At 35.4% G+C, this 18824-nt stretch overlaps 1 protein-coding gene across 1 annotated transcript in view; it reads right to left on the bottom strand.

The window, feature by feature from the left end:
- Positions 1–18574, bottom strand: part of LOC112046508 (uncharacterized) — a 59987-nt gene extending 41413 nt beyond the window's left edge. Inside the window, exon 1 of the mRNA XM_024083144.2 lies at positions 18385–18574. Within this exon, the coding sequence (XP_023938912.2) occupies positions 18385–18401 (17 nt within the window). The 5' untranslated portion in view covers positions 18402–18574. The remainder of the gene's footprint in view (positions 1–18384) is intronic.
- Between the last annotated feature and the right edge of the window lie 250 nt (positions 18575–18824).

The raw sequence follows: 18824 nt of genomic DNA, 5'->3' as shown, positions 1-18824 counted from the left end.
TGTGAGCCGTTTGATAAGGACAATCCAGCTTTTTACAAGATGAGTTCCGTTAAGATCATTTATATCAAGTTTGTGGAACACACAACCACATATGTAGAAAATACAACCTTAATAACTGCACATAGAGTTTAATATTGGGAGGAGATCGTATAGTAGGTTAGACACCTTGTACACACGTTATAGGTATGGCGAGAATTTCCCCAGTTTTTCAAGGTCGTCATGACATCTGTGTACGGATGAACAAGCGATTAACATTAGCTCGCTCATCCGTATATCCATCCGCTTTTCTTGCAACTTTATAATGCTTGAGGGAAACGTGTAATTGATGATCGGCATTCGAATAAGTAAGATAGCAATCAAAATACCAGTCACCAGTCTAATGACGATGGAATTTGTGCAAGTAAGAAAGAGTTAAGAGTATAAACCAACTGGAAAAGTCGACTAATTAACTGAAATTCAGCTAAAAAAATGGTTAATTAGAAGGCTTTATTACCTGTAAGTTAGTTAATGTAGTTAAAACAATCTAAAGAAAAGTTTAGACTAATAAATAATAATAGCTACTTTAAAGTTTTAAGAAATTTGATAGTTGAAAAGTCAGTTATCATGGAAACAATTATACTTTGGCATTAGAATAGTAAATATTCCATAGATTTACTTATTTATTTATTTAATGAAGGTAATTCTACGATTTTCAATTAAATTGCATACTTTAATTAAGTAAATTACGTCAGAAATTAAGTCAAGGTATTCAATACATTTAAAAAAATATATACTTACTGAATTTATTGAACATAATTTGTCTCATTGCATTAAATCAAACCATGAAAACATTCAGAACATTACAAACAAATTCCTCAGTAATTCAAACGCAAAACATACTTTTCATTTCACACATTCCATCATTTAGTTCTGCTCGAAATAACTACACGTATCAAATTTAAAGTGACCAAAGTAAAAACTTAACAACACAAAACTTGTTAGTTAAGCAATAGAAAGGCCTTTGACCCCACAAAGCAAATACGTTGTTGGTGCGACGTGAAAATCGATGGAACTCATAAAAAATAAACGCACTTACGCAGTCAGACACGTACTCGAGAGCGCAGTAATAGACGCAACGTCGAGACCGTTTTGATACGAAACTATTAGGAGTGTTTCATGACTTACTCGTGTTTTTCATTCCCATTCATTCTATTCAACATAATTACGATGTTATGGCTTACTTTTTTCAAATTTCCTCGCATATGCGTCATTTTTTTTAAATATGAGGAATTACAATGAGGATGATGACTAGGTTTGATTAAATTGATTTTTATGATACATTCTGGTAAACAAGGTCAATGTTAACTAATTTATACATAGAAAGCAAAGATTGTGTGGATATGTATTTGCAAAATCAATAAGATTATAAAATTTCGAGATTTATCAAAATCTTTTGTCGTAATTAGATGAAAATTCATACATTTTTAGCTTCTTTACATGTGACATTTTTTAATATGAAAACTATAAACATAAACGCACAAATAACAAATATATTAGTAAATTTGTTTGAATGCCATTACAAAAATCATTAGTTTGTACCATTTTGTATGGGGCGTTCTTCAGGGATCCGCGGCAGCGCCCCAAATCTGACTTTTTAAATCCCCTTAGCTCCGAAAGTAATTATCGCAGATACCCTGTTACTTACAAAATTGCTTTACTATTAGCATACTTTTAATTTATATACATTTAAAACTACGTCATTTTACTTCAAATGGCAGCGATTTTTTTGGTTTACGATCATCTAACATGATTATTTCAACGAAAATACGTAAATAACGATTTTTCGTTTAATCTTACTAATTGCTGCTGCCACCTCAATATTATTGCCACTTTACGTAAAATTAAGATACATAGGTCATTTCGTTGAAAATACGATGTTCGATTATTGCATAACCGAAAATAATAATATGATGAAAAACGATGTAGTGACTCATTATTTGAATGGTACACCGAGATACATAATAACTTTGCTGATGTTAAGTGACATCTAAGATGGAAGCGGACTTACTTCGAAGAGGTACAAGATCACTTTACCTTTGATTGCCTCTACGGAGTATTGTACCGGAACGCTAAATCGCTTGGTAGTACGTATTGACAAATAAACATCATATCAACTGAGAAATGTCATCTACCATGCGTGATATCCACAAAAGGTTGTCAGTAGACACTGGATGACATTTGTTACTTAGATACTCAATTTCGTATTTACGTTAACTAACATACGTCAAAGTATCAAAATCCCAAAATGACATGAATTGGGAACGATCTCAGGACCTCTTTGTTGATAACCGCAACAACTTCGCCACAGAATTCGTCGTAATTGATCATGAAGTAATGATAGTTTTCTTGAGACTACGATTTTATTTTTCAAGTAGTTCTTTCTGGAACTCATCCATGATATTTAATGACGCACTACCTTTGTGGAGCTGTGACGTTTTTCTATTTCTATAAATGCAAAACATGGAAATGTCATGATTCATGCGTGAGCATTCTCATTAATGTCCTCGAAGTGTGTAAAGCCCGAAAATATGCACTTAGACGGCGTGACGGCCTGTAGTCTAAATTTCGGAAAGATATTCGTGCTCCGTAGAGCGGATAATGACTTAATGTGGCGCATTTTGTTGCACGTTGCAGAAGAATGTAGATACATTGAGATGAATAGTTTGAAATCAATCGAGTTTTGCATGATGCACGATATATTGTTTGTTTGATGTCGAACTATATTGGCAAATAAAATTGATTTTAAGTATGTGAATCTAAGTCAACTTATTTGCCGTAAATTAAATCTTTTTAGGGGCCTCATAAGAAGGCTCGAAGTCACTCAGCGGGTGATGGAGTAGCTACTAGCTATGCTCGGAGGACCTCTAATCACAATGAGATCCGAAGGCCAAAATCACTGACATAGTACGAAGAAACATTGAAATCCAAACGTGGAATGACAACCCAACCCATGGAAGGGACTGATGACATCAAGCGGATAAGGAAGCCGTTGGATACAGGCTCAAGACTGTAAAGTTTGAATGGCCATAAACAAGATTATGTCCGGTGAATGTTTATGATGACGAATAATGATGATGAGGTACTTTTATGTTCAATATTAATGAAATACAATGTCTCACCTTATGATAATAACCATATAAGCACTAAACATGGAAATATGAATTGTTTTCATAATAAGTACTGCATTTATATTAGACGCTTTTTTTGTTTCAAGTTCAAGTGATTTCGTATACAATCTACCAAGTAACGTTGACAGACGTGTCAGATTGTAAAGATTCGTGTGATTAATTGCAGGCCGCGGTATTAAAACCAGATGTTCCCAGCGCTGAGCGCCTTCCGGGCCGTCGCCACTGCGCAATTTGCGGTGGAAAAAAAGTATTCGGTCTTCACGCGATATTGAAATGATTTTTTTTTTGTCATCTGGTTCATAATTTTATCCCGTTTTAGATTTGTTGCCCTTTTTGACAAAGACTTTAAAGGGTTGACAGAGAAAAGAGAATATTTCTTCATATTTATTATGTACTCGTTATTACTATTGTTACAACTTTATCCAGGTGAAATTGGGCTTTTCGATGACTTTTTTCCATTCAAACCATTCTCGATTGAAACAAAAGTTGGTTGAAATAAAAAAAATGTTAGATAACTATTAATATAAATCTAAGTTTGATTAAGTGCCTAGATAGAAAGCCTGATAGAACATTAAATAAAATCTACAGACGTTGATAAACGTCTAATGTTCAAAATGTAATACCTACGTCCCTTGGATACACTAAATAACACGTTACAAGTGACACACAACGCAAATTTAAACGCAACTATGATAAGCTTCAAGTCCCTTCATTCACAGCACTGACGCAACGTACAATCGTACACGCAAATGACGCCTGTATATTGCGTTTTAGGTTAGCTATAAACATTTAGGTAGTAAACACCCGAGTCCCGTTGGCCAGTAATGCGTCTTTGTTCAATTTTAGGTTCTAGGCTTTTCCCAGTAGTAGTTATCACCTCTGTGGCAGTGTTCGAGGAAATAGTTGAACTTAACAACAATGTTTTGAATTCTAGTAAAGCGCGGAATAGCTATATTGGTAGTTCGCCGTATTTTAAACGAAGTTTAAAAGTCCAATTCGACGTCAACATTTGTGTCAATATGTTAAAAGCTTTCAGAACTGCTGAAATGTACAATGTCTATATCAACCGTAGAGTCACTCTATAGATAGCTTACAAAAGACTGAATTTTCAGAAGTGCTTCCAAACTAAGCCTTACAATATGCTAATATTGAAAATTTGAACAATCTAATCCTCACATACCTTGTATAAATATGAATTCGGCTGTCTGTGCGCTTCATTTTAATGGATTTTAATGCGATTTCTATCAATAGCTAGAGTTATTCCAGAGGAAGGTATCGAGATTTAGGCTTTTTATACGATTTAATGGCAATTAGGATTTCGCAGACGTTCGCTAGTAATGCAATAATTTGGTCAAAAGCACAATTTTCTTGGTCATTTTAATTACAGTACAATGTAAGTTGTTTTTATTGATCAATAATATAAATGCCCTCCTGTTCCATTTGATAGACCTGGTTTTTCCACTTACTGCATGTTAAAATTTTATAACTTTCTTCATTATAACGAGTTCCACATAACTACTATTGATTTAGCATAAAATCAATAATCATCTAGAGTGTAGTGCCTCTAGAGGTCAATCGTTTATTAGAAAACAACAAATACCAATATTTAAACTGTGATTCACTATCGGTTAGTTATTACCCACTTATTAACTGAATTTAATAACGGAGGAGTTTTGCGTATATTGCTTTTTATTTATGGACACAAATTTCATCGTCAATGGAAGACAGATTTTGAAATGTTGTAAGTTACGAGTACTTTAATAACTGAGTAATTGACCTTTGATTAATATCAAAGTAAATTATTAGGTTATTTACCTGTGTCATACTTCTGAGTGTGGTGTGAGATCTTCTAAGTTATGAAAATTTGTATTTGTTGTCTACTTTTTTTCTAATTAGATATACCTAGTTGTGTAAATTGTGCTTTGTTTTATTCACTCATACGCTTTAGAAACATTATGTTCAAAACAGAAAATGTTTGTCTTGACAAATTTTGCGATCTAGATTTAATACAGCATTTGTTTACAATAAAATTATTTAAAAGTCTTGCACTTCAAAGAAGCAAATGAAGATTTTAAAAATGCTGAGTGAATCGGATTTGCTAAGTTATAGCTATAAATCTATTCCACATCTAAATCATCGGTTTACTAAACCAAATTGCGTTGTGATACCGGTTTTTCGACGCTAATAAATCAGCGGTGTATAAAACGAGTCTAAAATAAAATAATATAATTCGTCGTTTTTGTGTTAAAAACGACAAATACGGAAAACCAATAGATAAACACTTGACAGCAGCAAATGTCTCATCCATACACGGTGCAATAAATATTGAATTGTGACCCACATAGAGTTACAAACACTAGGACAGGCATAACGGTGCTGCAGCGCGTTACCATGATTCACCTGTTGACACTGAGCTTTCTATACAAAGACACATACATTATTGATTCCAAATACTTCAAATTGATCCAAAGACAAATTCTTTTCAAATAGTTCAGCTTGATCTAAAGAAACTTTGTCCTCTCTGTTTTGTATTTTGTGATCCTGTAAACGAATGTGACAGTAAAAATAATTACAAAGAAATTATATTTGGAAAACAGATATATCCAGAGAACCATTTAAGCCCAGTGGATATGACCTCTGCCTCCGTTTCCGTAGGCTTTGGGTTCAAATCCGGTCTGGGACATGCACTTCCTTTGTATGCATTTTAAGAAATTAAATATCATGTGTCTCAAAATGTGGCTGATAAACGTCGTGAACAAAACCGGCATACCAGAGAATGTTCTTAATTCTCTGCGTGTGTGAAGTCCGCATTAGGCCATCGTGGTGGACTATTGGCTTAACCCCTCCTATTCTGAGAGGAGACTCAAGCTCAGCAGTGAGCCGAATATGGGTTGTTAATGATGATGATGAACCCTAAGTAGGTTTATCTTTACTACAGGAGTTCCTAAATCACCTTTTGACGTCATCATCCGTCCTTCTATAGCTATCATACTCAAGCATTGTACGAAGTTTCTTAATTGTATAAAGACTTCAATTAAACGTTAAGCTTTAAAAGAATCACATGATGTGAAAAAATCATTACATAAGTAAACATAAAATGAACGCGATTAAAAAATGTATGACTTTAGTAATAAGAATGTAAAATGAAGTGAAACAACACAATAAAGGTTATGAACGTTCAATAGAAGTTTATAGACTTCTGATATGTGAATAAAATCGCATTCCACAAACTAAATTGGGTATGAACAACAAAAAGCTGTTAAGCGATAACAGTTAAGACAAATAGCGTTGATCTCAATGCGCTAAAGAGCGCTACTCGCGTGTGTTGGAACACATCAATCAATCTCTAAAGGAAATCAGAGAGCTGGGTTCACACAAAAGGAGAATCGACAGGTGAAAAAGGAGTGCCGACACGCGCGTGACAAATTTAATAATGATAATCTGTGGTAGGTTTGTTATAGATCTGCAACCGTTTCCAATAACCTATCAGTAATCTATCGATAACTTGCTCAACAACATTGTCAGGCGATTCAACAACTTGGATGTGGAGTCGTCTTTTTTTTAATAATGTAACATTGCTTTTATATCTTGTATTGACATAATAAAAGTAATGAAAAATATTGCCACTTAGTGATTTATGACTTGAGACCATGAGTTATAGGGTTATATATACTGCCCCTGTAGCCAAATGCCAGATCGATTCTCTTTCTACGATCGCAAACTCTTCGAAAACTAGAAAAATGTATGGGAATGATAGATCTTGATCACGTGACCTGTCGATAGCAAATGTCATTCACATACATTTTTCTAGTTTTCGAAGTGTTTTCGCTCGTAGAAAGAGAATCGACATGCCAGTTGGCTAGGGGGGCTGGAGTCTGGACCTGTAGCTATGTGGCACGTCGATTCTTTTTCTACAAACGCTAACGCTGCCAAAACAACACAAAATAATGTATGGGAATGACAGATCCTATCGATAACTTGTGATCAAGTGTGAACTGTTGATAACGAATGCCATTTCCATACATTTGTTAATTTTCGAAGCTTTTGTGATTGTAGAAAGAGAATCGACGTGCTACATGGCTACAAGTCCTGTTCAGCCTAACTGAATAACAGCTACAAAAATTATGTTGCAGGTTGGTGTCGGGAAGTTTTCACTTATAAGAATTACAAGAGCTGCGTAAAACATATTTTGAAAATACACACGTACCTATTTTGAAAATCTCCTCAAGTCTCGAAGTTAATTTGGAATCTCTGTAGCCAAAATTTCATTGGACCCAACTGAGAGTATATACCCTGTCATTTTATATCAGAATCTCCCAATAACCCCGATACTATAAGATGTACAAACAAAACCAAGATATACATTTCCCGTTGAAAATTCCACAGATAATCGTCATACCGCTATCTGCACTATAAAGTTCTAATTTTGCTTATCTTGAAACGCAAACTGCATCTAAATTACACCATCTACATTGATGGTATAAGATCAATTAGACAATTAATTAATAGACGCTACTGTCTTAATCTCTAAAGATCAACAGCAGCGCAGTAAAGATAGTAATAATTTCTGTAATAAACTGCCGAAGTAGACAAAACACGTCAAGGCCCAGTAATATTGAAATAATGAGATTCCAATTAAAGCGTTTAACTAAGGCGCTCCATGCGCTATATAATATGCAAATATGACAAGTAGAGTCAAATTAGATAGAGTTGGTCCAAATATTAATATAAACAGAGGTGTGAGACAGGGCGACCCAATCTCTCCAAAGCTGTTCACAGCTGTACTGCAACACATAATAAACAATTTGGAATTCAACATCTATGAGGCAACTATACATACCTGTTAATTGATATATTTAGTCGAAACTTGACTATTTCAGGTCTTAGATTTGAAAACTTTTTCAAAAATGTGATTACTTCATTACTACGAGGTTTAAGGTACATATCTTTTTATTTATAGATCTAAAACAGTATCAGTTATAGGAGATGAAAAAACCGAATTAAAAATTTATCTTTTGATGAGGTAACAACAAATTTTTTGACACACGAAAGTTTGTGTGAAAATGTGTTTGTTTGTTCCTCCTTTGAACTGAACTATGGCTACAGAAGCGATTTCACTGAAATTTAGAATGGGAATAAATTTTACTCTGGATTAACTCGTATACTTTTGATCCTGGAAAATTCACGATTCACGCGGGATTTGTGAAAAATTGAATTCCACGCAGACGCCGGCGTCCACTAGTAAAAATAATACAGTGCGTGATGAAGCTATTAAAACAATAGTCAGCTTTACTATTAAATAGAGATAATTAACCTAGACATTGCCAACAATTCTTTAGAACGCAAAGCCGGTGAAACACGTGAAGTCCGCCGGAAGATATAAAAAAATAGTGTCATCGGCTCTTTAAGGGCATAGAGTTAAAAAGAGTTTCGAAGAACTCTCTCTAATTGTGCAAAGAAAGGAACCGTATCCCGTGTCTGTAGGTATAGTTCCTCGTATCAGCTCAAACTCGCATGCGCTGAATTCCTGCATACTGTTTAGATATCTTAACGAACGTCGTCACACGTCATTCAAGTGACTTCCTTTACTTTACGGTAGTTAGTTAAGGTACAGTCGACAACGCAGCTTAATTAAAAACATTGTGAAAAAAAAACAGCTACAAGAAACATTAGTAGTTTAAAGGTTTGTGATTATTTTAAAAAACTAAAGAAAGAATCACTTACAAATTTAACGAATTTTTTCGAAACGAAATAATTCTTACAAATAAATAATACTATTCATGAAGTAACTTGTACAACTTGAACCAAAATGTATTTAAAATTTGTGTGATAATAACATGTTTATTTCGCTCAGGAGATTCTATGGCTCAGAATCGACCGGTAATATACAAGACATTGTCACCGAATATATTCACGTCACTAGCGAACAACCTCGATTACTCCCTTAGACCTCCTTAATCCAGCCCTGTCGCAAAATTCATTATTTTCGGACACCTATCAACTAAGAGTATACTCGTAAGCTACCTTCCTGCTTAAATATCTTATCGTAAGCTATCTTTGTAAGCGGTTTTCGAAATTTCGTCATTCGTGGTGAGTGATGATTATGAAAACATAGACTAATATAAAATCTAATCAAACTTTACGAAGTGATAGAAAATTAAGCTTTTAAGATTTTTGATTAGCACATACTTACCTAATAACGGCGTAATTTTAATTTCAAGTTCGTAATGAACAGTATTAGTTTAACCATTAGGGACCTATATTTGTTAAACTGTCTTGAAAACTGTATTTTTCTATTCGATACACCCATTTAAATATTCACCAAATCAATATTTTATTAACGGTATAAAGTTATTGGCAAATAAATGTAATTCGATCCAATCTATAAGCAAGGAAATTAATATCATGGGTTTTTTTGCATAAATCGATATATATGGCGGATATAATCGATTATAATTCCTTATGGCTTTTTGTCGTAAAAAAATGTGTAGATTAGTTGTTAAACAGTTCAAGTACAAATCTCTCAAGATTCAGGAGATTACAGAGCAGGTAGAATTAACTTTGAAATTAGGAAATTGACAGTCCAAAAAGATACGATCTTCAAAATAAAGATAATAATGATTAAATATATTGTATTTATTGCATTATGCTGGTTTGACAATACGAAAAGCTAAAATCCAAAAGAAGAAGATTTATTGCCAATGTACAATCAACATATACGGATTTCAAAACATAAAAGGGTTCTGGATACTAACGACGATTAGTAAGTTTAAGGCGTTCGAAATATGGACGTACAGATTTAATTTTAATGGAGGAAGCTCGAAAACCTGAGCCATGATAAAGGAACTTTCAAATACTCCGACTTATCTAGGGAAAGATAAAGGGTGACGAAGACCTGGACGTAGACGTTCAGTGTACATCTTGGCGCAAGAACTTACAGCAGTTTCACGATAAGTACCTACCACCAGATCACTATTTCGGGCAGCAGTAAACAAAGTCAAATTAGCCCTAATGGTTCCTAACTTCCGATAGAAAATGGCACTAATAGAAGAAGTTAGATCCTAAAAAGTTAAAGGACAGATCATCAACGAAAGTTCGTGTAAATCACTACTATTATAATGGCGAAAGTTTGTGTGTAAGTGTGAATTTAGCTAAAATTTAGATTGGAAATGGATTTTTTTCTGGATTAACACATAGGCTACTTTTCGTCCCGGATAAATCCATGGTTCCCGCGGGATTTGAGAAAAACTGAACTCCACGCGGGTCGTTCGCTAGTTTTTTAATAATCCTGTAATTGAATACAGACAGCAGTGGCGTAGCTAGGTAACCAAGGGCCCTGGTGCAAATAAAAAAATGGGGCCCCGTACTATCTAAACTGGTTAGGTTAGGTTTTATCAAGTAAAAATGTTAAATATAGTAGGTATGAACGTAAACGAAGTAAGGACATCACGCGATTTAATCCCGGATTCCCGGAATCCGGCCCACACGCACGCTCACTCCTTTAATGAATTAAAAGCGCCGCCAATTAATGGATTGCATTGATGTTATCTATTAAAGTTTGAGAAACGGCGACTATAATTACTGCATTTCAGTAAATAAAGACGGCCTTCCAAGTAATGATAAAAATAACAAGATGATTAGGTATATTCATAGGATCAGGGTAAAACCATTTTTAAAACTGCCAAATTTTCAAAAATACAATTGACACAGTAATATCATATTTATTAAATTAAAATATATATTGCTATAGGCCAAGGTGGAATGTTTGAATTGGTTAGGAGAAAACTAACCATCACTAACTTAAGAGTAAAGATATAGGTAATGTTATGAAGATTAATGATTATGTTGTAACCAGGCTACAATGATTAAACATTGCAAGAACAAGATAAAAATATTATTATAATGCCAATATTTTAAATAATGAAACACGCGTTTGAAATAAGTACCACTAGAACCACAATTTCCAGAAGAAATTAAATACAAATTAAAGAAATAGTCGAAACGAGCTTTATTCTAGCATCGAGTAAACTCTAGACTTGTCAAGCGAAACAATACGATGTGAAAACGTTCAAAAACAAAATAAGCGATCTGGAATGAGCGTTTAATCGTCTAGAAATGTTGGAAATAAAAGGAAATGATCTGCGAACGTATCTATTATTCAGAAGCACGCCTTAAATGCCTGCAATCCGCCGTGGCGGTTGGCTTACGTCCAGCAAGACTCATAAAATATTACTACCTACGAAGGTTTTCATTAGACTACGCTATATTAACGTCATGCTTTATAATCTTATGACAGCACCATCACATCACATCACACTATCACACTAATATTATAGAGGCGAGACCAAAATAATGAATAGGCCAGCTGCTCCAGCTTATTATCTAGGGAAAGATAAAGGGTGAACAAAGAACTGGGCGTAGACGTACGATGCACATCTTGGCGCAAGAACTTACGGCAGTTTCACGATAAGTACCTACCACCAGATCACTATTTCGGGCAGCAGTAAACAAGGTCAAATTAGCCTTAATGGTTGCTAACTTCCGATAGAAGATGGCACTAAAAGAAGAAGTGGGATCCTAAAAAGTTAAAGGAAGAGTGCATCTACATTCATTAATATTATAAAGGCGAAAGTTTGTGTGTAAGTGTGTATGTTTGTTCCTTCTTTACGCTGCGGCAACTAAAGCGATTTGGCTGAAATTTAGAATGGAAATAGATTTTACTCTGGATTAACACATAGGCTACTTTTATCTCGGAAAAATCCATGGTTCCCGCGGGATTTGTGAAAAACTGAATTTCACGTTTCCATTGTCCATTTTTCAATCCTGTAATTGAATACAGACAGCAGTGGCGTAGCTAAGTAACCAAGGGCCCTGGTGCAAATAAAACAATGGGGCCCCACTACTATCTAAACTGGATAGGTTAGGTTTTACTTATAAAGTAAAAATGTCAAATATATACAAATACATAAAAATGCTAATCTATTATCAGCTCTCAAGTTCTACAAGTTCAGTTCGATCGGGATTTTCTGGTAAGGATTCGAGGGCCCTTAACAGCATGTGGCGCACGCCGCGGCCTGCTGCTCCTCGTTTGCGCACCTTTCACAGAAAACCAGCAGACGCTTGGTACTTTGTTGATAACAAATGTATCACATTTGTTCAATAACTTATACTATCGTTGCATTTGTCATTGTTTTTTACATTATTGTAAAAATTTAATGATGATTAGGTAAAGTCGCAAACTTAAAATTAAAGCTACGAGGACTCCAAACACGCTGTATTATAAAAAGTGTCTAAAAATCCAACAGAATATCAGCGTGTAATGGAAACACACGCAGCCAAGAGACAGGTCTACCGAGCTTACCCTGTAATTGGATTGAGAGACATGGTTAAATAACTGAAAAAGACGAACTTATTGTTCAATTGTGAAATATTCAACAATCAGATTGTGGTTTAAAAAAAATGTAAGGTGAGTCTGGACTATTAAAACCTATACCTCCCAAATCCACGCTCCCACTTTTAACGTTTATCAAGTGAATGTCATGCAATCACAGGCCCAATCCATATACAACTAATTCTCATCACAGACTAGCTGGACTATTCATTAACTTTGACCCAAAGTCACTGATATAGCTCAGCGAGTCGCGAAGCTGAAGTGGCAATGGGTAGGCCGCATAGTTCGAAGAGCCGATGTACGTTGGGGTCCCAAGGTGCTGGAATGCCGACCCCTCACCGGAAAGTGCAGTGTTGGTCAACCCCCCACTAGGTGGACCGAAGACATCAAGCGGGTTGCAGGAAGCCGCTGGATACTCGCGGCTCGAGACCGTTTTGTTTGGAAGTCCATGCAAGAGGCCTATGTCCAACAGTGGACGTCCATCGGCTGATAATGATGGTGATGATGATGAATCAAATTCTACTGAGTAATTCATAAATCACGTGATTTCGTATTCACTCCAAACTGATCAAAATAACTAACCAGTGTGTTTGTCTTTTGAATCATTAAATACTTAATAAATAATTTGCATGCCTCATTGGCAAGATACATTTACCATCTACATCTACCGACCACCTGTATAAATAATGCATGTATCTGCAAAGAAATAAATTGATTGATTGATTGATCACTACAAACATCATATTCGTTAACAACGATCTTTACGGAATACGAAACATGCGGCTGTTGTATTTCATGTTAATTATAATAGGTGGCTAATAGAGCAAAGTTAGTGATTAGGCCAGAAGGTTCTCTTAAATGATTTCCCATATTTACGTAAATATATTGCTGTAATATTAATAAAGTAACAAAATTGCTGTTATAAATTTTATATGAGCCCCTTATCTAAGTCTGTAATCGAATCCGCACCCAACAAATTGACGGCCAGCGCCGTGCGCAGTTCATTATAACATTACTCTTCAATATTACAATATTACACTCCAATTTTATTACACGCGCCTGCAATTTAATGTAAAGTTGGACTTTATCAACAAGTGACAAGTCTGGTTGATGACCATATTAACATTAAGTGATTTCTCAAAGAGATTAAAAAACAGTAATAGTACCTCGTTGGTTCAGTGACTTCAGAATCTCACGTCACGTTCACGGTTACGGTGCTAAACCAGTCCAGAAGGGTTATTATGTAACTCGGTGTACCATTCAAGTAATCAGTCACTACATCGTTTTTTAGAGTATTTTCGTTTTTGTGACGATTCAAAATAGTTATTTCAACGAAATATGCTTGACTGCACCATTTTACAATAAGTGCAAATGTCTCTTTGTTTCTACGATCATCTAAAATGATTATTTTAACGAAATTTCGTAAATACCAGTTTTTTGTTAAAATGTTATTTTATGTAAAAATACGTTAATTGAGTCAACGGCTAACTTGTAAAAAAAAATAAGAAGAAAAAAATATGCTTATATCGATGATAGTTTGGAGTGGACTCTTATTAGGGTCAGAGGAACTGGGATACCAAAAGTCAAATATTAAAATAAAGACTAGCTTATTATGGATTAAACCTCATATTCATCATTCTGATTTTAATCCAAAGTTATTTATCAAAATATCAACCCATTTGTTGTACCCGGTCGGGTAGCACGCAACAAAAAGTGGTGATCGATTAGACCCAGTGGGCCGGTACTTTTATAAAGAGGAACGTTGCGTATAGAATCTCTCACTGAACGATTGCGATACTTTATGGACTAATACGCTGAAAGGGTTCGAGACAGTGATAATGATCTTGTACCGATGGCCACTTGGTTCATGTTTGTTAAATCGTACATTACAAAATAGCCTTTATTGCAATTTACTAAAGGAGAAAATAGGTTCATATAATTTTAGTATCTATATTTTTGAGTCTGGACATGTAATTTTAGGAAGTTGTTTAAATTACACTTTGGACAGGGTCTATCTGCACTGTGGTGGGTGAAAGAGTGCAAGTTAAATAATATATTATGAAACTATATTTATCTTATTCTTAAACGCTACGTCTGCTATTGAGTCCGGTATAAATTGGTGTAAACTTCCATGCCCTTTTTAACCCTTACACTTTACGAGTACCTACATTATCCTAAGTAATATAAAATGCAAATGTGCATATTTAGTTTGTTTCGCATTAACGCTTAAGCCACTGAACCAGTGGCGTGCATAAGGTTGTTGATTAGGATATGCACTAGTAAGATAATTTAATCAAACTGGGGAAAAGTGCACTGGATAAGCACTAACAATTCATTTGTTAGCGTATACGAAGTGAACTTATTTTAAAAACTGTTTCACCAATGGAACACTACATTATCAGCGAGTGACATAGTCTATGTTTTACCCCTCTATTCCCACGAGAACGGGAACTACGCGGCTATAACCAAAACTGCTGTAAACATAAAGTTTCCCAGACGCTTTAGTTTAGACGCTTCAGCTTTTATTCAATTCTAACAACACAATGCCGATATTTCCTCAATAAAATCGATGGAAGGCAATCATACCCGACGTGATCGAATTACACGCAAAGCAATTACCTTGTTCTCACTTGTACAGCTTCATTAATTGTTTGTAGCTACTGAGACATTCATATTATCTACATTTTACGTATGTATTATTATTGTTAATAGAAGATTAAGTTAAGAGAAGTTACTATTTTACAAATGTTTCATAGTTTTAGTCAACAGTTGTCACACTAATACTCTAAAGGCAAGATAGCCCAGTGGATATGACCCCTGCTTCCGATTCCGGAGGGTGTGGGTTCGAATCCGCTCCGGGGCATGCACCTTTTCAGTTATGTGCATTTTAAGAAATTAAATACCACGTGTCTCAAACGGTGAGGAAACCTGCATACCAGAGAATTTCCTTAATTCTCTGCGTGTGTGAAGTCTGCCTATCCGCATTGGGCCATCGTGGTGGACTATTGGCCTAACCCCTCTCATTCTGAGAGGAGACTCGAGCTCAGCAGTGAGCTGAATTTGGGTTGATAACGATTGTAAAGGCGAAAGTCTATTGTAAGTGTGTTTGTGTGTAAGTGTGTATGTTTGTTCCTCCTTTACGCTGCAGCTACTGAAGCGATTTAGCTGAAATTTGGAATGGAAATATATTTTACTCCGGATGAACACATAGGTTACTTTTTATCCCGGAAAAATCAATCCCGCGGGATTTGTGAAAACTGAATTCTACGCGGACGAAGTCGCGGGCGTCTGCTAGTAATCTATAGACATGAATAATATAATCTGGAAACGATTAGGTATAATCTATATTTGCATGCCTTGTCTGTGTGTTTTTCTGTCGATTTTTATATGGAAAGCGCCCTACCAACTTGATAATAATTTTATCATCATCATCATCAGCCCACTGCAGGATTAAGTCCCCTCCTTTTTGGAAATTGGGGAGGCCTATTATATTGGGGGTCTTAGAATGATAATGTTAAAATCTATAATCTAATACCTTCATCATCATCACTAACAACCGATGGACGTCCACTGCTGGACATAGGCCTCTTGCATGGACTTCCAAACAAAACGATCTCGAACCGCCAACATCTAGCGGCTTCCTGTAACCCGCTTGATATCCTCAGTTCACCTAGTAGGGGGTCGACCAACACTGCGTTTTCCGGTGCGGGGTCGCCATTCCAGCACCTTGGGACCCCAAACGATCTAATACCTTACTAGATGTAAATGATAGTAACCAAGAGGTAACCTCAAAAATCCCAACTCTGGTCTAAAAATGTATACTCAAAACTTCTTATTTCTTATTAGAAATAAAAGCTTTTTCATAACCCGACCCAGGAGTCGAACCTGTATATCTTGAGATCTGAAGCTATTTATGTTAAACGCTCGAGGCTATATTAATAATTTTATAATATCACGTAATAATAATAAAACCGTCAGTGCGTTAGCTCCCTAATAAACAATTTTCACGGAGATTACCGGCTAAACTATTACCCATATTACCGTATTACACCAGTTAATAAATCACACTGACGTGCAATTATTACCGAGCTCGGCGTGTTCCCTTTACACCTTGGCCCAATCTACTCCGTCCACCACAAACATTACAACTGTAATATTTTATTCAAATTACCATATTCATATATCAACTCACATATTACCGAACTCTAACTGTTCTTTTGTCGAATCTCGGAATATTTATTGCGTTTCACTAGATTTAGCGATTTTTAGTCGAATAAAGTTGCTATTATTTTATGCGCCAATCCGCATTTGGCCAGCGTGGTGGACTATTAGCCTAAGCCCTCGCATTCTGAGAGGAGACTCGTGCTCAACAGTGAGCCGAATACAGGTTGTTAATGATGATATTTTATGCGAGTAGGATGTGTATTGTGTACATCAAATTATTAAGAAACACGGCTAAAATCCACGTGATATAACGACGGAGAATGCCCGACTAGTTTGGATCGTGCCGCGTTGCAAGAACCAGCTCATGACTAAGGGCCCCGTATGGGTTCGAAACTAGTCGGGTATACTCCGACGGTGTATCACGTGAGTTTTAACAGTATTTCATAATTAATTAATATGAATAACACTCACGATATTAAAATTCTAAAATACATCAAATTATTCGATGTTTCTTGGCAGATTGCGTGATATTTTTTTTAAAGTTTCGCATTGATCTTTTAACGCTAACCGTTTTTTAATATTTTTACATGCTAAAATGTATTATTAACTATGTAGCTACCTGCAAGTATGTAAAGCCCACTTCATCTTTAAGTTTTTCAAGTTTATTTTATTAAATGATTAGTTGTGAATGATAGAAGTGAAGATGCAATCTAAGGACTGGATATGATAATAGTTCATCGGTCTAAATAATTTTGCCTGCGTAGTAATCACATAAATTGCATGTGTTGATAATACTATTTAATTCCTAATCATAATAAAAGTCATATAATAACCTTTCCTTCTATTTTCCCACAAGAGCGGCACGTTTATGGGAGTCGAGAGTCCATTGTTTTGCCTTGACTTGACCACGACTTGCGACTACAATACATTCCTTTATATGGGTTAAAGACACGTACAAAATGCTATAAAAATTCCGCACACACTTTATGAGCCTTCAGTTATATATAGCAGAGAAAAAAATAGTTTTTTGCTAAAATTAATTAAAAGACGCTCAAACAGGGTTGTTACTTGGAATTACAAGAATTAGTAGGTAGTTAAAATATGCCATTCGTAGTTATATACTCAATTAAATAAAAAAAAATCATTATATCCACTATCAACATATTTATTTATTGATATTCACTCAAAAACTTGACAATTATTAAGGTTGTTTACCGCTTAAATAATATTTTACTGAATTATCTGAAAATAATTATTAGAATATAATACGTAGGTACGTAAATTTTCTTAAATAATACTTGTAGTGTGTAAGTGTTTAGTATATTTGGTAAAAATACTTGAGCAGAAATTTGTCCCCTTTATAAAATAAATTAGGGATGTCCGTTAGACCGATCTTTGAATGAAACCGATGAATAGATACTAAATAGCTGAATAAATTTACCGAAACTTTGTCTCGAAATAATGCTACAAAACTTCACAACAATGAATTTTGAGTTATTCTGGCCAACAGCCTTTTTTAAATTACTAATTACTAAAATTACCGTAATTTAGTAGGTGGAAATTGCTGTTTTTAGGCAAGAACATTTTCAGAGTGAAATTAATTAAAATTTGAAAAACATTTCAAAAAGTGCAGATTAAGATTGGCAACCCTAGCAAACTGACCTTATGAAGTTCTGCATCGTTGGTTGTCCGACGACCTGCCAGCAAAAACCTTATAGTGCGGGAAAAAATCACTCGTTTAAAAATTCTAATATGTAACGTATGCACACAACTCGATCGCGTTGCAGTACCCGCGTGCGTCCGACGCTAAAGCTGCGGACTTTCTGAAACTAAGCGGCTAGCGCGGCTGTTCTTGAACTTGTGACTTGACTCTTGAGTCACTGAGTCTTTGACAGGTTGCATCGGTCTGCAGACCGCTGCATTTTCCGCGCGGAAACTTCGTCTGCCCAATATTTAGCTAGCATAGTAAGACGCCACTGTAATGGCCGATTTACACTGTACGGTTACACTGCTAGTAGGCACCATAATAGTAACTGGTCACTAGAATAAGTTATAGGTACACTAGACGCCTTTCTGAAACTAAGCGGCTAGCGCGGCTGTTC

Source organism: Bicyclus anynana, chromosome 11, assembly GCF_947172395.1.
Source record: "Bicyclus anynana chromosome 11, ilBicAnyn1.1, whole genome shotgun sequence".
NCBI classification, from domain to species: Eukaryota; Metazoa; Arthropoda; class Insecta; order Lepidoptera; family Nymphalidae; genus Bicyclus; species Bicyclus anynana.
This window is presented reverse-complemented; position numbering and strand designations above follow the sequence as displayed.